The sequence below is a fragment of the Balaenoptera musculus genome, chromosome 4 (genome assembly GCF_009873245.2).
Source record: "Balaenoptera musculus isolate JJ_BM4_2016_0621 chromosome 4, mBalMus1.pri.v3, whole genome shotgun sequence".
NCBI lineage: Eukaryota > Metazoa > Chordata > Mammalia > Artiodactyla > Balaenopteridae > Balaenoptera > Balaenoptera musculus.
This window is the reverse complement of record NC_045788.1, coordinates 76,692,838-76,717,490: the sequence shown is the minus strand read 5'-3', so window position 1 is coordinate 76,717,490 and position 24,653 is coordinate 76,692,838. Positions and strand designations below refer to the sequence as shown.

Here is a 24,653-nt window from a genome sequence, read left to right as displayed (position 1 = left end):
TGTTAATTAGGTGAGAACAGGACATTTATAAGCATATGCAAATTGACCTTTTGCCATTTCATCTTTTATTTTAAAACTACATTATTTTAAAAATATTCTTAAAATATTATTGAAAAAGTCATTTTCTATTAGAGTTGCAAACTTCTTCCTTGAATCAAAAGTTGTGCCACTATCCTGGTTACCTGTGGATTCACCAAGCAATCCAGCAAGTCATCTGTAGAAATGAATGTCTGGGAAGGGGCCACAGTACTATTTGAAGCAATTTGTTCCACTACTGCATTCTCACTTTCACTCATCATTCGTTGTCTCTTGGTATAATGCAATTTTCCAAAGCGTTTTCCATTTTTGTCAACAAAGTCTTCACCTTCACTTTCAAACATGCCTCCTCCTTCTGAGGGTGGTTCTTGGGAACCTGGTATCACAGGAACCAGATCAGGACCAAAGGGACTTGCTGCCTCCTGCTTTACTGTTCCCAAGGTTAAGCTGTGGCTACTAGTTTGTTCTACCTCCATGTGGTTGTGCACATTTAATTCTTCCTTTATCACGTACTCTCCGTTTGTGCTCAGCGCTTGGGTTTCTACTACCTTAGATGTTCCATAATGATCAAAAAAAGCAGAAACGGCTCCATTTAAGTAGCGACAATTGACTTCATGGGATGTTTCCTCAACCTAAGGAAAAAGAAAAACTCTTTAAAATAGTTATATGCACTTACATAAATTGGAAAACAAATGTTCCAGCTGGGATTGGTTTATCACAGGATACTAACTGCCATGATGAAAACCAGAAGGGACCTACCTCAGTTGGGTTTAACCAAGCTCTGGTATCATGTGGATTCTCTGCAGTTTTCAGGGCACACACAAGCATGCGGGTGATTGCCTCTTCTACCCGGGCTTGGTGGTCCTCCTCCTAAGTCAAGGTTAAAAAAAAGACACATTTTTTCATTTGTCTCTGTGTCTCATTGCTTAAAACAGAGTAGAGTCTCTTAATTGTGTGTTCTGTTCTCTCATTAACATAAGCTTTGTTACTGAAGGAATATGTTGTTGGCAGACCACAATTTTTATGTATTCACTCTCCTCTGCCATCTAGAAGAGTTTTAGAATATTTCACCAACCAAATATAAGTGTGTATCCTGTCTATAAGACATAGACCTTAAGTATGAACCACCTTGCGATTTTTTTCCCAATATTTTCCATTCTCTGACATGTTTAAAGTTAAAAAAAAAAGTATTACATACAAAGGAATAATCCCTGTAGAGCAGTGGTCCCCAACCTTTTTGGCACCAGGACCGGTTTCATGGAAGACAGTTTTTCCATGGGATGTGGGGGGTGGATTGGTTCAGGCAGTAACATGAGCAATGGTTCAGGCGGTAATGTGAGCGATGGGGAGCGATGGGGAGCGGCAGATGAAGTTTTGCTCGCTTGCCCGCTGCTCACCTTCTGCTGTGCGGCCCGGTTCCTAACAGGGCGTGGACCAGTATCGGTCCGCAGCCCAGGGGTTGGGGACCCCTGCTATAGAGGATCACTTTGATAAGCTAATTTCTTGAGGAACGGGGAATAATTATAATAAACATTCTTGGCCACAAGAATGAGATGACCAAATATCTAAATATGTTTTTTTAAAGAGACAATAAGTATAAACTATGGCATTAATGATAAATTACATTATATATATATGTGTATATATATATGTAAAATTTTCTTTTTTTGGCAATCTTTTTTTTTTTTTTCTTGGCCACGCTGTGTGGCTTGTGGGATATTAGCTCCCCAACCAGGGATTGAACCCTGGCCCTCGGCAATGAAAGCAAAAAGTCCTAACCACTGGACTGCCAGGGAATTCCTAGTGATAAATTACATTAAAATCAATAATTTTGTTCATCAAAAGATACCATAAAGGAAAAAACAAGCCAGATGTCTGTAACATATGTAAGTGATAGATGAATATGCAGAATATATAAAGAATCTGTATACATCAACAAGACAAATGACCTAATTTTTTTTAAATGGGCAAAAGGCATGAAGACAAACATGTCAAAAAAGGAACAATTATAAGGTTAAAAACACCAGAAAATAGGCTTAGCTTCATTCATAATCAGGGAAATGCAAATCAAGAAACCCATGAAACTGGCAAAAGAGGGTCTGATAATTCCAAATGGTGGAGAAATGTGCTTGACAGAAATCTTGGTGATGGTGGGAAAACATGCAGGCATTATTTTATAAACTTGAGTATTGTGTACCCTACAGACCAGCAACTCCACTCCTAGATATATACATATATACATATTCTCTAGAGAAACTCTTGCACATGTGTACAAGAATATTCTATTTATAAAAGCAAAAGAAATTGGAAACAACCCAATTATCCATCAACAGAAAAATGAATCAAATTGTAGTACATTAACACAAGAGGATATTATATCATGGTGAAAATGAATGACCAGCTACGTGTGACAACACAGATGAATCTTAGAAACATAATATTAAAAAAAAAAAGCAAATCTCCAAGATGAGATAGCACTTCACACTAGGAAGGCTATAATAAGCCAGATAACGACAAGTGTTGGTGAGGATATGGAGAAATCAGAATCTTCACAAATTGCTGGTGGGAATGTAAATAGTACAGCTGCTTTGGAAAACAGCCTGCCAATTCCCCAAAGGTTAAATGTAGAGTTACCAGACGGTTAATTTTATAAGTCAACTTGGCTAGGCTATGGTGACCAACTGTCTAGTCAAACACTAGTCTAGTGTTTGTCACTGTGAAGTTTGTCACTGTGAAAATATTTCATAGATGTGATTAACATTTATAATCAGCTGACTTTAGGTAAAAGGAGATTATCCTCAATAACGTGGGTGGACCTCATCCAATCAGTTGAAGGCCATAGGAGTAAAATTTAAGGTTTTCTGGAGAAGAGATTCTGCCTCAAGATTGCAACAGAAATCCTGAGTGAGCTTCCAGCCTGCCAGCCTGTTCTACAGATTTTGGACTCCAGACTGCAACTTTAACTCTTGTCTGAATTTCCAGCCTGTTGGCCTGCCTTGGCTGATGTACCATATGACCCAGCAACTACACTCCTAGGTACATACCAAGAGAAATGAAAGCATACATCCACACAAAAACTTGTACACGAATGTTAACAGTAGCATTATTCATAATAACCAAAAGTAGACACAACCCAGACGTCCATCAATTGATTAGTGGATAAACAAAATGTGGTATATCTGTACAATAAAAAATTTTTTAGCCATAAAAAAAAGGAATGAAGTACTGATACATGCTATTACATGGATGATTCTTGAAAACATTATGCTGAATGAAAGACGCCAGCCATAAAAGGTATCCCCTTCAAATAGTTAAAACAAAAAAAAAAATTCTGTATAGTTTTAGAAGTAATGGGTATGGTTACAAGCAGGCAGATGACAGCTCCACAATGGAATGAGCTATCTTGGGAGGCAAAGCATCTGTAAAGCTATTGTAGACGTGACTTTGGCACTGGGAGTGGAAGTGGACTCTATGCACTCTACCTTGATATTTGCTCTGATTCCAATACAGCGTGCTGCAAGCAGAATTTCTTTCTTTTTTTTCATGTATAGTATTTTTAAAAGTTTATTTTATACAGCAGTTTCTTATTAGTTATCTATTTTAAACATATTAGTGTATATATGTCAATCCCAATCTCCCAATTCATCCCCCCACTCCCCACCTGCCTGCTTTCCCCCCTTGGTGTCCATATGTTTGTTCTCTATATCTGTGTCTCTATTTCTGCCTTGCAAACCGGTTCATCTGTACCATGTTTCTAGATTTCACATATATGCATTAATATACAATATTGGTTTTTCTCTTTCTGACTTACTTCACTCTGTATGACAGTCTCTAGGTCCACCCACGTCTCTACAAGTGACCCAATTTCATTCCATTTTATGGCTGAGTAATATTCGATTGTATATATGTACCACATCTTCTTTATCCATTTGTCAGTTGATGGGCATTTAGGTTGCTTCCATGATCTGGCTATTGTAACTAGTGCTGCAATGAACACTGGGGTGCATGTGTCTTTTTGAATTATGTTTTTCTCTGGGTATATGCCCTGTAGTGGGACTGCTGAGTCATATGGTAGTTCTATTTTTAGTTTTTTAAGGAACCTCCATACTGTTCTCCAAAGTGGCGGTATCAATTTACATTCCCACCAACAGTGCAAGAGGGTTCCCTTTTCTCCACACCCTCTCCAGCATTTGTTGTTTGTAGATTTTCTGATGAAGCCCATTCTAACTGGTGTGAGGTGATACCTCATTGTAGTTTTGATTTGCATTTCTCTAATACTTAGTGATGTTGAGCAGCATTTCATGTGCCTCTTGGCCATCTGTATGTCTTCTTTGGAGAAAAGTCTATTTAGGTCTTCTGCCCATTTTTTGATTGGGTTGTTTGTTTTTTTACTATTGAGCTGCATGAGCTGTTATATATTTTGGAGATTAATCCTTTGTCTGTTGATTCGTTTGCAAATATTTTCTCCCATTCTGAGGGTTGTCTTTTTGTCTTGTTTATAGTTTCCTTTGCTGTGCAAAGCTTTTAAGTTTCAATAGTTCCCATTTGTTTATTTTTGTTTTTATTTCCATTACTCTAGGTGGGTCAAAAAAGATCTTGCTGTGATTTATGTCAAAGAGTGTTCTGCCTCTGTTTCCCTCTAAGAGTTTCATAGTGTCTGGTCTTAAATTAGGTCTTTAATCCATTTGGAGTTTATTTCTGTGTATGGTGTCAGGGAGTATTCTAATTTCATTCTTTTACATGTAGCTGTCCAGTTTTCCCAGCACTACTTATTGAAGAGACTGTCTTTTCTCCATTGTATATCCTTGCCTCCTTTGTCATAGATTAGGTGACCATAGGTGTGTGGGTTTATCTCTGGGCTTTCTATCCTGTTCCATTGATCTATATTTCTGTTTTCATGCCAGTACCATATTGTCTTGATTACTGTAGCTTTGTAGTATAGTCTGAAGTCAGGGAGTCTGATTCCTCCAGCTCCGCTTTTTTCCCTCAAGACTGTTTTGGCTATTTGGGGTCTTTTGTGTCTCCATACAAATTTTAAGATGATTTGTTCTAGTTCTGTAAAAAAATGCCATTGGTAATTTGATAGGGATTGCATTGAATCTGTAGATTGCTTTGGGTAGTATACTCATTTTCACAATGTTGATTCTTCCAATCCAAGAACATGGTGTATCTCTCCATCTGTTTGTGTCATCTTTGATTTCTTTCATCAGTGTCTTATAGTTTCCTGAGTACAGGTCTTTTACCTCCTTAGGTAGGTTTATTCCTAGGTATTTTAATTTTTTGTTGCAATGGTGAATGGGATTGTTTCCTTAATTTCTCTTTCTGATCTTTCATTGTTAGTGTATAGGAATGCAAGAGATTTCTGTGCATTAATTTTGTATCCTGCGACTTTACCAAATTCATTGATTAGCTCTAGTAGTTTTCTGGTGGCATCTTTAGTATTCTCTATGTATAGCATCATGTCATCTGCAAACAGTGACAGTTTGACTTCTTGTTTTCCAATTTGTATTCCTTTTATTTCTTTTTCTTCTCTGATTGCTGTGGCTAGGACTTCCAAAACTATGTTGAATAATAGTGGTGAGAGTGGACATCCTTGTCTTGTTCCTGATCTTAGAGGAAATGCTTTCAGTTTTTCACCATTGAGAATGATGTTTGCTGTGGGTTTGTTGCATATGGCCTTTATTATGTTGAGGTAGGTTCCCTCTATGCCCACTTCCTGGAGAGTTTTTATCATAAATGGGTGTTGAATTTTGTCAAAAGCTTTTTCTGCATCTGTTGAGATGATCATATGGTTTTAATTCCTCAATCTGTTAATATGGTGTATCACATTGATTGATTTGTGTATATTGAAGAATCCTTGCATCCCTGGGATAATCCCACTTGATTGTGGTGTATGATCCTTTTAATGTGTTGTTGGATTCTGTTTGCTAGTATTTTGTTGAGGATTTTTGCATCTATATTCATCAGTGATATTGGTCTGTAATTTTCTTTTTTTTGTAGTATCTTTGTCTGGTTTTGGTATCAGGGTGATGGTGGCCTCATAGAATGAGTTTGGGAGAGTTCCTTCCTCTGCAATTTTCTGGAAGAGTTTGAGAAGGATGGGTGTTAGCTCTTCTCTAAATGTTTGATAGAAGTCACCTGTGAAGCCATCTGGTCCTGGACTTTTGTTTGTTGGAAGATTTTAATCACAGTTTCAATTTCATTACTTGTGATTGGTCTGTTCATAGTTTCTATTTCTTCCTGGTTCACTCTTGGAAGATTACACCTTTCTAAGAATTTGTCCATTTCTTCCAGGTTGTCCATTTTACTGGCATAGAGTTGCTTGTAGTAGTTTCTTAGGATGCTTTGTATTTCTGCGGTGTCCGTTGTAACTTCCCCTTTTTCATTCCTAATTTTATTGATTTGAGTCCTCTCCCTCTTTTTCTTGATGAGTCTGGCTAAAGGTTTATCAATTTTGTTTATCTTCTCAAAGAACCAGCTTTTAGTTTTATTGATCTTTGCTATTGTTTTCTTTGTTTCTATTTCATTTATTTCTGCTCTGATCTTTATATTTCTTCCCTTGTACTAACTTTGGGATTTGTTTTTAGTTCTTTCTCTAGTTCTTTAAGGTGTAAGGTTAGATTGTTTATTTGAGATTTTTCTTGTTTCTTGAGGTAGGATTGTATTGCTATAAACCTCCCTCTTAGAACTGCTTTTGCTGCATCCCATAGGTTTTGGATTGCCGTGTTTTCATTGTCATTTGTCTTTAGGTATTTTTTGATTTCTTCAGTGATCTCTTGGTTATTTAGTAACGTATTGTTTAGCCTCCATGTGTTTGTGTTTTTTACGTATTTTTCCCTGTAATTTATTTCTAATCTCATAGCGCTGTGATCAGAAAAGATGCTTGATATGATTTCAATTTTCTTAAATTTACTGAGGCTTGATTTGTGACCCAAGATGTGATCTATCCTGGAGAATGTTCCATGCGCACTTGAGAAGAAAGTGTAATCTGCTGTTTTTGGATGGAATGTCCTATAAATATCAATTAAATCTATCTGGTCTATTGTGTTATTTAAAGCTTTTGTTTCCTTATTAATTTTATGTCTGTATGATCTGTCCATTGTTGTAAGTGAGGTGTTAAAGTCCTCCACTATTACTGTGTTGCTGTCGATTTCCTCTGTTATAGCTCTTAGCATTTGCCTTATGTATTGAGGCGCTCCTACGTTGGGTGCATATATATTTATAATTGTTATGTCTTCTTCTTGGATTGACCCCATGATCATTATGGAGTGTCCTTCCTTATCTTTTGTAACATTCTTTATTTTAAAGTCTATTTTATCTGATATGAGTATTGCTACTCCAGCTTTCTTTTGATTTCCATTTGAATGGAATATCTTTCTCCATCCCCTCACTTTCAGTCTGTATGTGTCCCTAGATCTGAAGTGGGTCTCTTGTAGACAGCATATACACAGGTCTTGTTTTTGTATCCATTCAGCAAGCCTGTGTCTTTTGGTTGGAGCATTTAATCCATTCACATTTAAGGTAATTATCAATATGTATGTTCCTATTACCATTTTCTTAATTGTTTTGGGTTTGTTTTTATGGGTTCTTTTCTTCTCTTGTGTTTCCCACTTAGAGAAGTTCCTTTAGCATTTGTTGTAGAGCTGGTTTGGTGGTGCTGAATTCTCTTAGCTTCTGCTTGTCTGCAAAGCTTTTGTTTTCTCCATCGAATCTGAATGAGATCCTTGCTGGGTAGAATAATCTACAATATGGTTGTAGGTCCTTTCCTTTCATCACTTTAAATATATCGTGCTGCTCCCTTCTGGCTTGTAGAGTTTCTGCTGAGAAATCAGCTGTTCACCTGATGGGAGTTCCCTTATGTGTTATTTGTCGATTTTCCCTTGCTGCTTTCAGTAATTTTACTTTGTCTTTAATTTTTGCCAATTTGATTACTATGTGTCTTGGTGTGTTTCTCCTTGGGTTTATCCTGCCTGGGACTCTCTGCACTTCCTGGATTTGGGTGGCTATTTCCTTTCCCACGTTAGGGAAGTTTTTGACTATAATCCCTTCAAATATTTTCTCAGGTCCTTTCTCTCTCTCTTCGCCTTCTGGGACCCCTATAATGCAAATGTTGTTGCATTTAATGTTGTCCCAGAGGTCTCTTAGGCTGTCTTCATTTCTTTTCATTCTTTTTTTCTTTATTCTGTTCCCGGCTGTGAATTCCACCATTTTGTCTTCCAGGTCACTTATCTGTTCTTCTGCCTCAGTTATTCTGCTATTGATTCCTTCTAGTGTATTTTTCATTTCAGTTATTGTATTGTTCATCTCTGTTTGTTTGTTCTTTAATTCTTCTAGGTCTTTGTTAAACATTTCTTGCGTCGTCTCAATCTTTGCCTCCATTCTTTTTCCAGGGTACTGGATCATCTTCACTATCATTATTCTGAATTCTTTTTCTGGAAGGTTGCCTATCTCCACTTCATTTAGTTGTTTTTCTGGGGTTTTATCTTGTTCCTTCATCTGGTACATAGCCCTCTGCCTTTTCATTTTGTCTTTCTGTGAATGTGGTTTTCATTCCACAGGCTGCAGGATTGTAGCTCTTCTTGCTTCTCTATATATGTGTTTAATTTTAATTTTGATTCAGTGTTCTGTGGATAATTTTAATTAACACTTGAAGATGGTTTGAGGTATAGAAATTAAGCCATTCACTTTGATGCTTGGATTTCATGGTTTCCAATCCCTGGAGTGCCTTCAGAGTTGGAGAAGCTGGCCTGCAGTGGCTCTCCTTCTGCACTGCACCTAGTATTTTTTATTTAATATGTATAAGACCATGCGCTAAAGAACAGTATGTTGACTACCCTTAGAGACAAAGAAATCTTATCTTTAAAAAAATGTAAACATTAATAACATATTTCAGATAATGGGCACAAAAATGATTCAGCTGAGATGTCCACTTCTGGCTGTGATAGAGTAACAGTAACTTAATTACTTTCCTACCATAAACAACTGGAAAACTAGACAAATACATATTATTAAAGGATTTCAGACGTTGGACTACAGGCAACATAAAAATGTGATTTCTGAGAAAAAGAAAAATGACTTAAGTACTATAATTGACCAACTTCTTTTCAGAGGGACATTCTGAACACTGGAGCAGAAAGGGGGATACCAAGCAAGGCAATCAGTTAAGCAGAATTTCTAACTGTAAGTCTATTGATCTCCCATTATACTTCTCATCCAAGGGTTACGACTCTTTTCTAAGCCACACAATAGAGCTTCCTGTTACAGTATTCCTTATGCTCCCCCTGTGCCAAAGCCCTTCCCATTATCTAAGGATGAGAAAAGTCTGAGTGAGGGGAGGATGCAGCAGCCAAAGAGAGGAGAGAGATGCAATCAAGGTTTTGGGTACAGGAGAGCAGAGATGCATTCAAGGCCTCAGGTTAACGAGGGCACAGGTGCAGTCAAAGCCTCTGGTTAAAGCATACAAAGATGCAATGACACCTCAGGTGGAAGAGACAGACTTGAGCCATAAGAGTAGCCATTCTAATTGTCAAGTAGAGCAAGGCAACCAGGATTAAGCACAGCATATTGGGGGGAAAAGCCTTTGGGAGAAATAAAATGATAACACCTAGCACTGAAAGACTGATCTGAGAAAATGTGTAAGTCAGGACTGAGAATTTTGCAATTATTAATGAGGACCCTGAACCAAGAAGCAGGTATTTCCAGCCCAGATGGTGTGGGATGGGACTGGCAACATGGGACACACGTGGCAGATCCAGCCAGGCCCAACATGATTCTCCTAACAACACCAGTCAAGGGAGAAGACCCAGCACACCAACATCAGGGCCCATTTTGTGCCCTTAAAAGAAAGAGAATGGTGTGTCACAAAAATCCTATTTCCAACCTCACTATCCATCAACAGAGCGCAGAATACATAAATTATGGCACAGCAAAACAAAGTAACACTGGAGTGTTGGTGAAAATTAATCACCAAGTTCTATAGACAGGCACTGTATATCTTAAAAGCAGGGAGATTACATTTGTTAGAAAAAAAAATACCAGTTCAATCCATGAGTTTATACTGACAGTGACAGGATCAATGGATTCCACATAATGCCACCAGTGTCTGGGGACAAACAGAACCTGAAAACCAAACAAAAAATGGTTAGCACAAGAACAGAACATTTTATTTTTATGTCAGAATCAGATCTTAAATGAAGTTGCTAAGGAAAAAAAATGAATTCAAATGAATTTATACTAATATTGTAATAGGAAAGGGAAACAAGAAAAAACCCCCCACAATCCTTTTATTCCTTTTCTTAAATTAACAAGTTTGCATGTTCTACAAAGGATATTACTAGCTTCTCCAGTCTCTACTCTCCTTTATCCTGGACCTTCTCTGTCTGCATCCAAATCTTAGTAAAGGATTCTGAGATTGTAACTTTTCCTCCTTTCCATCACATAATAGTTGTATGAGTTCTGAGAAAGGGCAGAGGTAAACACATAGGACATAGTTTCTGCCTTCTCACAGTCTAAAGTCTAGCCAATGAAAAAATAATATATAGAAAAGTGGTAAATCACTTTTTACCACTTATATAATTTATAAATTATATAAGTGGTAAATCAGAGGAGTGGACACTGGTGCTAGAGACCTTCAGAGGTGGGAGAAGCAGGCATGAACTAGGGAGGTTAGGGACAACCTGGATGGAGGAAGTGTGATTTGAACCAGGACTAAGAGAGAATGAGGACATGCCAGGAGGGAGAAGTGGGCAAGGGAGGTGGGACTGTCGAGGGACAGCAAGTAGGCCTGTCTTACTACTGCAGAAGGAGTAAAGGGGAATAAAGTGGGGAATCAGGTTAGGGCCAGTGGAGGGCCCTGAGTTCAGAATAAAGAATCTGGATTTTATCCTGTAGGCATTTTGAGTTGCTGAGAAGTTCTGAGTAGGGGGATGGTTAAAACAGTGACATTGTGGGAGAGTCTGGGAAGGACAGGAGATTCTTGCAATGGTCCAATTATTAAATTAAGTGTTAAGATTTAAATAGGAAGATATAGCAAACGAAAGCAATGGGCAGAGTCAAGAAGGACTGCATTTACCCAGAGTCATTACAAGAGTCTGTGGAAGGCTGAGTACAGCAGATGGAGATGATCTGAAGCTTCTGGGTTTCGGATTTAGGAAAATGGTGGCACTTGCTATGGACAAGGTGGAGATGGGAAGAGAGCTCCTTTTAAGAGAACTGGGCACTAAAAACGTCCACTTCAGCCACTGGATTTAGTCATTAGGAGGTCATGAATGCCCTATCATAGAGTATACTTTCAAGTAAAGTGGTAAAAGAGAGAGCCAGTTTACGGTGGATTCAGGAAACAGCATGATGTAAGGAAAACTGATACAATAGACAGAAATACTCATTCGAATTTGGCTATTAAAATAGAAGAAAAAAAGAATTAGCAGCCACTTCACACCCACTAGAATGGTTATAGTTGTAGTAATATAATAATAATAAAGGAAAATAACAAGTGTTGGTGAGGATGTGAAGAAATTAGAACCCTCATAAATTGCTGGTAGGAATGTAAAATGGTGCAGCTGCTGTGCAAAACAGTTTGGCAATTCCCCCAAAAGTTAGAAAACACAGAGTTATCATATGACTCAGCAATTCCACCCTTACGTATATACCCAAGAGAACTGAAAACATATGCTCATACAAAAACTTGTACTCAAATGTTTATAGCAGCATTATTCATAATAACCAAAAAGTGGAAACAACCCAAATATCCATCAGCTGTTTAATGGATAAATAAAATGTATATCCACATAATGGAATATATTCAGCCATAAAAATGAATGAAGTGCTGTTAACATTCTACAGCCTGGATGAACCTTGAGGATATTATGCGACGTGAAAAAAGCCGGACACGAAAGTCCACAGACTGTACAACTGCACTTATGTGAAATGTCCAGAATAGGTAAATCTATACAGAAAGAAAACAGAGAAGTGGTTGTCAAGGGCTGGGGGGGATAAGTGAATGGGGAATGACTGCTGATGGGTTGAGGAAACTTAGTCAAATCGTTCGAGCTGGAGCACTCGCGTGTAAAGGCAGCAGGAAGAGCCAGTGAGAAGGGAGCAAAAGAAGGAACACAGGCAGGTCAGAGGGATAATCAAGGGAATAAAATCTCCTTAAGAGACTAAGAAAACCTCGCAAATGTTAATAAAATATCAGACAGCAAATGCCAGTGTTGTAAAGGTGATATTCCCCACTGGGTAGCAGCACTAAGTACTAAACCTTTGGAAATGTTTCAGAGACAGTCAGTTACAAAAGTAACATCCATTCTTGCTTAAAAGCAAATCATTCTCAACAAATATTGTATGGTATCACTTATATGTGGAATCTAAAAAGTGATACAAATGAATCTATATACAGAACAGAAACAGACTCACATACATAGAAAACAAACTTACGATTATCATGTTTGGTTATGGAGAAAGGGGTAACTTAGGAGTGGGGGATTAACAGACACAAAGTACTATACATAAAATAGATATGCAACAAGGATTTACTGTATAGCACAGGGAACTATATTCAATATCTTGCAATAAATTATAATGGAAAATAATCTGAAAAAATATATATAACTGAATCATTTTGCTGTACACCAAAAACTAACACAATATTGTAAATCAACTATACTTCAATTAAAACAAACAAACAAACAAACAAAAATCCCTAAATCGTTCTTAGTTCAATCTGCCTTTGTTGGCCCACTAACTGGATGCATTCGAACCTGTGTTTGTATGTCTGGATTTTATCGTGGTTGAACAGATATTAATTGTGAATAAATGTTCCAGAAATGTTCAAGTACTCATGCCTTGACACCTTCTCTTAACCTGAATAAAAATAACTGAGCTTTTGGATCTTCCTCCACAGGCCATTCTCCTCTTCACCAGCAGGAGGAGCTGTGTTCCCTCCTCCCATCTCCCTCCCATGACCTGTGAAGCAGGGATTGTGTGTGAAGCCTACAGCTGGGGAAGCTACGTTCCAATAGCAGAGCAGCAGGGAAGGAACCATTGTCATTTGTATTGGTAGGGAGGCACGTGGCATAAAGACTTGAAAGAAGTTATAGCTGGGGTGTCCACTGACAGGTCACCAATGTTTTAAAGCTCCCATTACCTGTCCGGGGCTCAGGGTAACCATATGTCTTCGAGCCTTCCAGAACTGAGGAAAACGTTTTAAATCAGGATTGACAACATTGATTTTACTGAACACACTAGATTCTTCATAAGGGATTCTAGTTGGATAAAGGAAAGGAGTATCTTCAGGAGGAAAGAGATGCCATCTTTTCCTAGTTAAAAAAATAAGATACAAGTTAGTACTCTAAACTTGAGACAAAACATGTAAGAAGGCAGCAGCTAAGTGCTCATTTTCACTCATTTTCATTCAATCCATAAAGGAATACAGGAGCCACCTCAGGGGTCACCTGGCCCATCTCTCACTCGGGGCTGGAATCTCCTCTGCAGACACCTGGTAAAGAAAGGGCAGCAACCAGTGGGTATCTCATGATGCCCTGAGAAGCCTATTTGCAGGGACAGGAGCTACTTTGTAAGATCATTCTTTCTTATCTCAAATCAAAGTCAGCCTCCTCAAACTGTTTCCATCCCTGAGTCTAGAGCTCCCCAGAATAATCTCTACCCTTTGAAATCTCTGTATTCTTCTCTTATACAGAGTAACCATTCATCCAGAGTAACTACCCACCAAATAGTTTCCAGACTTCTCCCTATTGGGGTTGTAAATTCCTTAACCTAAACATTTGTTAAGTTGATCCATTAAGGAAGAGAAATGCACGAATGATGCCACACAACTAAAAAGTAGTATAATATAGGAATTTTCAAAAAGAAAACTGTAAAATGTTTCAGTCACTTTAAAATTTTTTGAAAAATGAAAGTGATAAACCTTAACTCATAAAACACTAGACACACCAATACTTTGAGCCAACAGAGGAAGGACATCTGAAGCAAAGGAGGGAGAAGTGTGAAAAAGGAAGAGACACAGACAGACAGAAATACACAGATGGGGAAGCAAAGAGAGAGGGAAAAGAACCTAGTTCTGAGACAAGCCCTAAAGCCCTCTAGTGACCCCTGGCAGTTACAGAGGGGCTATCATGTCCTTTCAAAACATGTCCCTTCGAAAGAGCTGACTGCTCTTCTCAAACTAGGAAATATAAAGTCTTATTTTGCCTTAGAGATGATAAAGCTGCTCCCTCCCACTGGACCTATGACTAGTTTGGGAGAATTTTTGGCATTTAGGATGTTTAGAATGTTAAAGCTGGAAGGACCCTTAAGAGATCATCAGTCTAATCTTTTTTTTCTTTTTTTTTTTAAAGATTTATTTGTTTATTGATTGATTGCTATGTTGGGTCTTCGTTTCTGTGCTAGGGCTTTCTCCAGTTGTGGCAAGCGGGGGCCACTCTTCATTGCGGTGCGCGGGCCTCTCACTATCGCGGCCTCTCTTGTTGCGGAGCACAGGCTCCAGACGCGCAGGCTCAGTAATTGTGGCTCACGGGCCTAGTTGCTCCGCGGCATGTGGGATCTTCCCAGACCAGGGCGCGAACCCGTGTTCCCTGCATTAGCAGGCAGACTCTCAACCACTGCGCCACCAGGGAAGCCCCATCAGTCTATTCTTACATTCAAAGAAGTGGAAGAGGGAGCCAGGGTTTGCTCAGTGTCATTCACTGGGCTGGTGTGAGTGGTGGACCCAGTACTAGGTCACAGATCTCCAGACCCCTGCACTACAGCTGTGTTTCCCAAAGGAACAGCCACGATGATAACCATCCCATACAATTTGCTCTGCTAGGTTTAAAATGTAATATATATGCATCCTTCTGTTCTTAATCAGAAAAGGTAGTCAATCATCATGTCATCCTTGGCTCAAAACCCTCTTGGTTCTGATGCTGAAAGAACAGAGAATAAGCAGTATTTGCCTGGGCATTAAGACCCTCAGGCTCCACCTTGCCTTTCCTACTAATCCCTCTGTCTCTAATGCACAACTTACACGGACAACTCACTGGGCCCTCTATATACCCCACGCTTTCCTGGGGCTCTGCTCATGCTGGTCCCTTTGCTCCTCCCACCTGTGTCTTTTGAACATTCACCCACCCTTTGAAACCCATCCCAAATGGCAGCTCCCCTCTGAAATCTTCCCTAATCTTTCCAACAGGAACATTTTCTCTTCTACTTCTCAGTTCCATGGCTCTACGAAACCTTCCTCAAGGGCGTGTTCATTCTGCCTAGATATATCACAGCAATCCGTGGGCTTCCCTGCACCCTAACTGTACATACACTCTCTTAGGGCAGAGAAGTGTCTTACTTGTTCACCTCTGTTGCTACTGTAACACGTGGTATCTGCACGGCAGGATACTCAATAAATACTTACTGAATAGTTAGTTATTTTATTACTCCAGAGCTATATGAGGCCAGAAAATATGGTCTACGACAAAGTTAAAGTAAAGCTATATTAATTTTATATCACAGAAGGAACCCAGGTATTTTTTGGTAATGTTTTTCCAGCTGAATTTCTTTGGCTTATTTCTCCACTCAGAACACACGGAAAGCAGCTACTTGAAATGATGTCCTCTCTAACCAAGTTTAAGGTTCAGACTATTAACTCCATAAGGGCAGGGACCAGGCACACTTGATTCACTGCTGCAACCATAGTGCATTAATAATGCACCCAGACGTTCTAGGCTGCTTAATAAAGACCTGAGGAATCCAGGAGGAACTATCTCATACAGTTTTATAGTTTTCAATACTTTACACGTGGGGGGAGCAGTTCAAGATGGCAGCAGAGGAAGACCCTGAACTTACCTCCTCCCACAGACACAAAAAAATACACATGTACATATAGACCAGTTCCCTCTGAAAAGAACCTGAGAACTAGATGAACACCTGCTCCACAATAAAGAATAAAAAGGACTAACTACATCGAGATGGGCAGGAGAGGCAGAGAGACGCTCCCGCCAAAACCCCCAGCCCCCGCGCGGTGGCACACAACAGGAAGGGACCTCACCAGACAAGGGCTTCTCCCGGGAAGTGAGGGGCTGGCAGCCCACGTCAGGAGCCCCGGCCCCTGGGATCTATACCACAGAGATGAGCCCCCCTAACAGCTGGCTTAGGAAACCAACAGGACAGATGTCTAAGGGTCCCCAAGTGCTACACGAAACTGAGACTCCCCTCGTAAAGGGTTCACATACATCTCACTTGCCCCAAATCCTAGCAAAACAACAGCAGTTTGAAAAGTGTTGAGACTATACGTGAAGGAAAGTCATTTAGAATCTGAGAGTACCCACCGAAGGGGTGGGAAATGAGGGAAATGCTCCCCCGGGATGGAAGCACCGGCAGACGCCACTGTTGTGCTCCCCACCTAACCTGCGGGCACAGGTGGGCAAGCTCAGATGCAGGGGCGAGCAACTGTGGCTCTACCCTGCTACAATGCTGAAGCCAGAGCGCTCCGGTGACCAGAGCACTTCCCCAGCCCTGGCGCAGGCAGGTGGGCACAAACAGTCCTGGCATTCTCCTGCTCCCTAGCTAAAGTCTGTGAGTGTGGGAGGCTGCAACACACCCCTGCCCCCTGGCTGGGGCTGGTGAGCATGAGTAGTCACAGCGTTCTCCTGCTCCTGAAAAGCCAGCACGCGTGCACGGACAAGGCAATCTCATGCTGCACTGCCGAAGCCTGCGGGCACGAGCGGTCATCGTTTTCCCACTGCTCTCCTAAAACAAGAGAGCAAGTCCCACCCCCTACACTCTACAGCTACTAATGCAGACGCTTACATTATAGAGCTAAGCAGACAACTGTCTAGCTGAACTGGGAGTGTACTCCTAGAGTTCTAGGATCAGCTTTCTGACAGTAATCCTGACCATGGCTGAGAGACACAACACACAGAAACCACCATCTATACTGTTCCCCTTATTTCACAAAGGAGGAGACTGAACCAGAGGTTAAGAGATCTGCCCTGGTCATGAGGCAGGCTGATAGGATGGAGCAGGGAGTCCTGCCCCCTACCCGACACTCATTCCTCTTCTTGTGCAACACACAAAGACACACACACACACACACACACACACACACACTCTTTCTCTCTCCCTCATGCATGTGCATGCACATGTGCATTACCTTCCTTGTACCTGGAATACTAGGTTGCAACCATAGGTGTCCAGATGACAGGGTGTATGGGCCCCCATGGAGCCGATCCACAACGTACTTTCCTGTCCATTTCTTCCAGGAAACCCAAAGTCAGACCATATCACATCCTGTTTTGAAAATAAAGTCACAGACCATCAAGAACCAACCAACTCTGTTGTATAGGAGTGTTACACATTTTCACTTACACATCTGGTTTTGGGCACTTGGAACACTCTCTTACAGAAATTGCTATAGATGGAAGAGGTTAGGTTTCCAGAGCAATTCAAGAAGTCTTTTTAACCAATAACATATCTGAATAACCCCACTAATAGTAGTTATTCAACAAATATTTACTGTCTGCCTATAACATGCCTGGCACTCTTCTAGAGCATGTGATGAATCAATGCACAAAATAGACAAAAACGCCCACCCAGAGGTTGGAGACCGACAATAAACACTAGACACAGTTATGCAGATATATGGGGGAAGTGGCTCAGGCAGCAGGAACAGTGACTGCAATGGAAATAGAAGTATTGTTTTAAATCTCTGAAGCTCAACTCAGGAATCCAAAAAGGCACAGTCCCTCTAAGCAGTGCAGATATTTTGAGGCATAAGTAATGTACTAAGTTTTTGCACTTTCAAGGACCACATGAAGGAAGCCTTCTCCTAGGTTAGTGGATTTATTTAAAATTAAAGATGCTGGAGCATCTATAGTAGTTCATACCTACTAAACTAGAGTCTCCAGGTAGAGACACAGCATATCTTTTGAAATACTTTTGCTGTGCTCCTCAAGGTCATTAACTTTTTTTTTTTTTTAATTTTAATTTTATCTTATTTTATTTTATTTTATTTATTTATTTATGGCTGTGTTGGGTCTTCGTTTCTGTGCGAGGGCTTTCTCTAATTGCGGCGAGTGGAGGCCATTCTTCATTGCGGTGCGCGGGCCTCTATCGCGGCCTCTCTTGTTGCGGAGCACAGGCTCCAGATGCGCAGGCTCAGTAATTGTGGCTCACGGGCCTAGTTGCTCCGCGGCACGTGGGATCTTCCCAGACCAGGGCTCGAACCCGTGTCACCTGCATTGGCAGGCAGATTCTCAACCACTGCGCCACCAGGGAAGCCCCATTAACTCTTTAAGTGTAAAGAACTTGAAAAAGAGACAGCACAGTGCTTTCAACTTGGCACTCCTTATGTCTAGTTCTGTGGACAGATCCTGCCCAAGTCAACCACTGACCCATAAATACCATCTGGTCCAGTAGTTCTCAAACCAGGCTCCCTGGCATCCCCTGAGGGCACTGGGGGTAGCAGCAAAGGCTCTTTCTTTCAACAAACTGCTCTGCTTGATTTTATTTAGGTTGGAAGAGAGGGTGTTCCTGCCTTTAAATAAAAGTTAGAAAACTACGAACGTAGTTTGACATAAACTCAAATCCATGGAATTTAAGATATGTATAAGCTGAAAAAGAAAAAGAACACAGTAGTGAACCAGGCAGGAAAGTTTTGCTTTCTTTTTTATTTTATTTTTTTGAATCATGAATTTTTCCTTTAGAATTTTAAAAAACAAAACAAAAAACACTTCTATGTGCAGAACATGGTCCTAAATGCTGACACTACTTTATCAGTATCTTCAAACTTTTCTCTTTTTAGAGGCAAAACATTAACACTACTCAAAGAGAAAGAGGATTTTGGAGAGACATTTTTAATGGATGGCTTTAAGGAAGACTAGAAAAAGCTTTTTCATTTTTGTTTTGAGTGATAAAAATAGAATATGTGCATATAACTAATATCTGTTATAAAAAGGGGAGTTTTTGCAAGGTCAGCACTATTGTAAACGCATATGGCGCACGTGCAGCAGCTCCAGGGGGTGGCAAAAACCATGTCCCCTCTGGATATAGCCCATACGCTCCATGAAGCGAGCTTACCTCTGTTTTCCCAATGCCTAACATAATACCTGGCTCAGGTTAAGTGCTTAAAACCTTGGCTGCTTGGGAGGAAAAGAAGAATATGTTGGCTTATTATAGGTAAATGGTTCAGGTCAAGAACATTTTTGAGCATCTATTACATACCTGGTATGATGTTGAATGTTTGGAATATGAAAATTAATACAACACAGGCCCTCCCTTCAAATCTCATAATGGAAGATAGTCCCATAAATGGACCCTTCCGATATAATGCAGAAAGTGCTCTCACAGCAGTGAGCAGAGAGTGCTCTAAGATCACAGAAGAAGGGCTCCCAGTCCAAGCAGGGAGCTTAGGGAGGCTTCCAATGAACCTGGTCCTTGTTGAACAATTCACCACACCCCAGTTTGGAATTTAACTAAAGGTAGATGAAAGACACGCAATATAAAAACAAAAAAAGGGGATCTGTCTTACCTAAGAAGAGGCTGGTTTAAGTGACTCTTAATCTTCTGACAGATACACCCCTTTGGGAGTCTAATGAATGCCCATATCCCTCTCCTCAGAGAAATGCACGCACGCACACACACACACACTTTGAGGGAGTCGGTGGACCAACCCCAGGTGAGAAACTGTTCTAGAGCACTACTTCAGAAGGAATCACAGAAGGAAAGTTTTTCTACCAGGTTGGGGGTGACTATATGAAAAACTGATGTGAGGCTTCCCTGACCTCTCATCTAACACAGTAATGACTAAAAAAGGAAAAATTATTTTGGAATGATTAGATCAGGGTGACCTAAAATTCAGCTGCAAACTGGCTGGGAAAACCAGAGGGTGAAGGGTTTGGGGGAAAGAGGCAGAGAGAGAGTAAGTCAAAGTAAATTTGTCAGAAAATAGATAGCATTGAGTGTTACCTATTTTGGCTTTCTTTCCCCACGGGCTCTTGAGAGTTGGGACTTTCTTGCCAATTGAGTTCAGCTACTTACAGGTAGTCAAATCTCTGAAATGAGTGCAGGCCCAGGAGGAATCTGCGTTGGGTCTTGCTAGAAACAAGTGACCCTGTTAGGCAGTGACATCAGTGAAACTAACACAGGTGACTGGGGGGGTGATCCATCCTGGAGTCTATTCCCACATCCACTTCAAAAGTTGAAAAAGTCTTTAGAAATCATCTCTATCCATGAAATTCTATTCTACATCATCCCTGAAAAGAGCAAGCGTCTGGTTGATTGCTTACTACAAAATCAATATTTGCTTTCTTGTAACTTCCAGAAGAAGGTCCTAGATTTGTTTTCCACAAACAACAGGTTTATTTTCTCTTCTGCCAAAAACTGTTGTCTTTAAATTATCTGAAAAATGGTCATGTCTTCTCCTTTATCATTTTTTTTCAAATATCTAGACTCAGTAGCATTAAATTTTCCTTCCAGTTTCTCTCCTCTTGACTACCTTTGTCAACAGCCCTCTTAAAGCCTGGCTCCCAAAATGAACCCCAGACAGAGCCTATGTAGTACCTTGCATATGGGTCTCAACATTCCATGATCTGGACATTACACTATTAATACACTGTCAGACAGTGGGTTTTTTTTTTTTTTTTTAAAGCAGCTGAATTATACCATGGCTAATCTAGGCTTGACTGCCTTTTTCTTATGAACTGTTGCCTAGCCATATCTCTTCATCCTTGACATTATAGAGTTTAGGAGAAGGCCGTGGGACCCTACTTTTATCCCTCTTAAATTGAATGTTAAGTTTCTGCCTGGTGTTTTGTAATGTTTAAATGAACCTACATACATGACTCCTAAACCTTCATCTCCAGTCCTAACTTCTCTTCTATTTACGACTAAATCTATATTTTCAACTGCTAAACCTATATTTTCAACTACTAACTATCAGGTTATTGAATCCATATGGTGGGACAGGCCTTGATACTAACATTTTCTATGTATCATCTCATTTAATCCTTATGAGATTGAAGGTAGTTATATCTACTGTACAGATGTGGAAACTGAGGGACAGTTCTGTCCTTTTGTTAAAAAACATGGAGACATTTTTGGTTGTCATAATAAATAGGATGGGGGTGCCTTGGTATTCAGTGGATGGGGGTCAGGGATCCAGCTCAACACAACAACAGAAGTTTTGTATCTTGCACGATTTTCATAACACTGAAAAATCTGATCTTAGAGCTCTGACTCTTAATTTCATATATCCTCAAAGGACTTCTGCATGGTTCTAACACATACTGAATTTTCTAGAAACACAATTACTAAGTAAGTCGAGGGAGGATTGTACTTTGTGTTCCTGCAGCTTCATCAAGAGTTGTTCACCGTTTTGAAAAATTAAGTCACCAGCAGCATTGAAACTCATATGATATTTGGTTGAGCAATGTATACACCAATATCAGTCTGTGCTCGTACTGTCTCATCATGGTGACTCTATGTGTATAGATACAAACATACTCATTTAGCCTCATTTCAAAATGTTAAATATAAAATATTGGAGATATTCTATGGAATTTTTTATTAACTCTTCAAAACTGAACCTTTTCCTTGTAGGTAGGTACAAGCATCTGATTAATTCATTATGTCTTCTAGTATAGTGACGCTTGAATATTTACACATTAAATCACATACTTCTGCTTAAATTCTCCTGTATTTTATAGCTGGGGTAGTTTAAAAGTTTTTAAAAATTATTTGTGGAAGTAATTATATCACCTGCAAACTGCATTTCAGAACAGTAAAGAGGATGCAGGTTCTGGTATGAGACCACGGCTACACTACCTCTCTACTGCTCTCCCAGCATGGGCTGCACACCTCCCTGCCTTTGCTTCTGCTGTTCCCTCTGCCTGGCTGGTCTCCTCGCTGCCCTTCCCACAGCCCAATTCACATTTCTCTTTCAAGACCCAATGTAAATGTCATGTCCTTGAACCCTTCCACACTCCCCACCCTGCCCCCTCCCTCCCCTGCCACATGCAACCTGGTCATTCTCTCCTTTGGTCTCTCTCTCCCAAAGAACTTTGATTCTTTGCCTGTCTGACCCATTCTCCTCAAAGCAGCAAAGAGTGATCTTAAAATATTAAGTCCTGTCCCCCCTTTGCTCTGCACTTAGAATTAGATCCAAATGCCCTCTATCATGGGCCCGCATGACCAGGCCCCTCTCACCTCTCTGACACCTCTAACCCTCTCAGTCTCACTGGCCAGGCCTTCAATCACAATGGTTTTCTTTCTTTTTTTCCAAAAAGGCAAACTCTTCTCACATTCAAGGGCTTTGCACTCTGCTTAGAAAGCTCTTGACCTTCCATTCACTTGGCTAGCTTCTCATCTTTTAGGAATCAGCTTAAATATCACCTCCTCAGAGAAGGCTTCCCAACTTACTCTTTTAGAAGTTCCTCTGCTGTACTAATTTTGGCCCATTTTTGTTTACTTCATAACAGTTACGACAATCAGTTAGACTCACTTGTCTGATTTCACTATAGAATATGAGCTCCCTGAGGAGAGGAGACCAAGGCTGTCTGTGACTCTCTAGCCCTAGCACAGTAGTTGAAAAACAGGTGTTTGTAGAGTGAAAAAACATTCACATTTTACAGTTATTTTCTGTCTTTTGAACACATATTCACCTCACAGACCCCATCAACTGGCAGAGTCCACAGCACACAACAGAGCTTGAGAGCTTGAATCTAGTTTCTGCATTCATCTACTCTCAGCTTTGGCTTCATGTTTTTTAATTGGCTGGAAGACTTTTTACTCTGCTTTGCTTCTGGAAATTTTTTCTTGGGAAAATACAGGTCTGGTGGGTATGGTCCTGAGCTCCTTGGTCATCCCAGGCCAGTGCCCAAGTCTAAACAATTCTCCCAACACACAGTGGCTGACAACAGCCACCGGCGACAGCGTCACAGAGAACTCAGCGAGCTCCCCCCGGGTCTGCAACATCAGAGAGGAGCATCCCAGACCACAGCGTGCATCAAGGTTGGGCCTGGTTTCTGGAATAAATGGACTATCCATTCAAAATGATTATATGTTGGCTTTGGAGGTCCACTTAATCACACACCTGGACTTGACTATGTTGTTATGTCTTCTAGCATAGTTATTGAGCATTAACACATCAAAATATATGTTGTTTATTATAAATTACTTCCTCGAAAATTCTCCTTTATATTATGGGTAACGTATTTTAACAATTTAAAAGAATTACATGTGTAGGTAATTGTACTATCTACAAACTGTATAAAGGGAGTGCAAGATCTGGGAGAGTTGAGAATCACTGCCATAGCACAACTATTAGAATCAAAAACTACTGACCGATAATATATGTGATATGCTAATAGGGGATGGAGACTCAAAAAGTGTAAGGCATAAACATCTCTATTATCAAGAACTCTAAAATCTAGTTGAAGACACCAACCTGAAATAACAACATAAACAAATCAATTACCCCCTCCCCAATATGCCAGAAGGCAATTCTATCATGATCACACAACTGTACAATAAATTAAGAGGTCAAGAATGCTTGATATTTGCTTTTGTCTTTCTCTGTCTTGATCCCTCAGTAAGTACTAATGCATTAGTACTTAATAGAGAGATATGAACTTTGTTCTTTGCCCTTCCTCTCTTCAGTGAGACGTATAGCAGATTGCTAACCTATCAACTTAACCACTAAATAAAACGACCATCAATCATCCTGCCCCAGGGATTTGGCCATAGGAGCCCCCCCGTGAAACTGCCAGCCCTATGGCTGCCTAAGAAATCCCTCTGGCTTCAAAATCCTCTTTCCCCAGCTGACAAGGGCATTCTTAGCTATGCACTAAGGATGGCTGTACAGACTCATTCTTGGAACCCTCCCTTTAATGCTGCAATTCTCTGTGGTCCCTATACTTGCTGCCTGCAGAGGCTCTGGAATAACTGTACTTTTTGTAGAAACTGTAAATCTTGCTTCAATTTTTCATGTCCTTCCATGAACAGAGTGTGCCATAAACTGCCTACCTTTTTTAATATCTCATTCCCAATTTTATTCAGAGAGATAACGTGCCCAGCTAAGAGACATCCGTTTTCCAGCCTGCCTTGCAGTTCAGTGGGGCCATGAAACTAAATTCTAACCATTAAGCAGAAGTTGTTGGATGGGACTTCTGGGAGAGTTCCTTAAAAGAGAGGCAGAGAGCTGGGAGTACATTTTTGTCCTTCCTTCCTCCTTTCTGAAATACAGTGTGATGGCTCTCTTGGAATACAAGATGGCTTTGAGGATGAACGCCACATGCTAAAGACAGAGTAGAAAGACAGGAAGAAGCTGGGTTCTTTGGGATGACAAAGCCTCCATTCCAGCCCCAGCCAGCGTACCTCCAAACTTTCCTTAGGTGAGGAAAAAATTCACCATTATGCGTTTAGTTAGGCAATTTCCATTCTGGGATTTCTGTTACAAGCAACTAAGCCTAACCCAAATTGATTCAGGAGGTTAACCCATGGAACCTTGTCTTTCCCCAATAATCTCATTCTGTCAGAGCCTTTATCTTGGGTTTGCAGTTATGCTAGCCCTAAACCCTATATCAGAGAAACATATCCTTGAAGAAATACGCCTGTAGACACTTTGGGGTGGAAGT

The 24,653-nt window shown here is 40.3% G+C and overlaps 1 protein-coding gene across 3 annotated transcripts in view; it reads right to left on the bottom strand.

The window, feature by feature from the left end:
- Positions 1-89: 89 nt before the first annotated feature.
- Positions 90-24,653, bottom strand: part of HSPBAP1 (HSPB1 associated protein 1) — a 56,145-nt gene continuing 31,581 nt past the window's right edge. For 2 of the 3 annotated variants that reach the window (XM_036851166.1, XM_036851164.1), the window contains 5 exons: positions 17,174-17,310; positions 13,178-13,349; positions 10,072-10,155; positions 796-906; positions 90-668 (listed from right to left, as the gene is read on the bottom strand). In XM_036851166.1, the coding sequence (XP_036707061.1) occupies positions 129-668; positions 796-906; positions 10,072-10,155; positions 13,178-13,349; positions 17,174-17,310 (1,044 nt within the window). In that variant the 3' untranslated portion in view covers positions 90-128. The remainder of the gene's footprint in view (positions 669-795; positions 907-10,071; positions 10,156-13,177; positions 13,350-17,173; positions 17,311-24,653) is intronic. The other variant, XM_036851165.1, reaches the window with a different exon arrangement.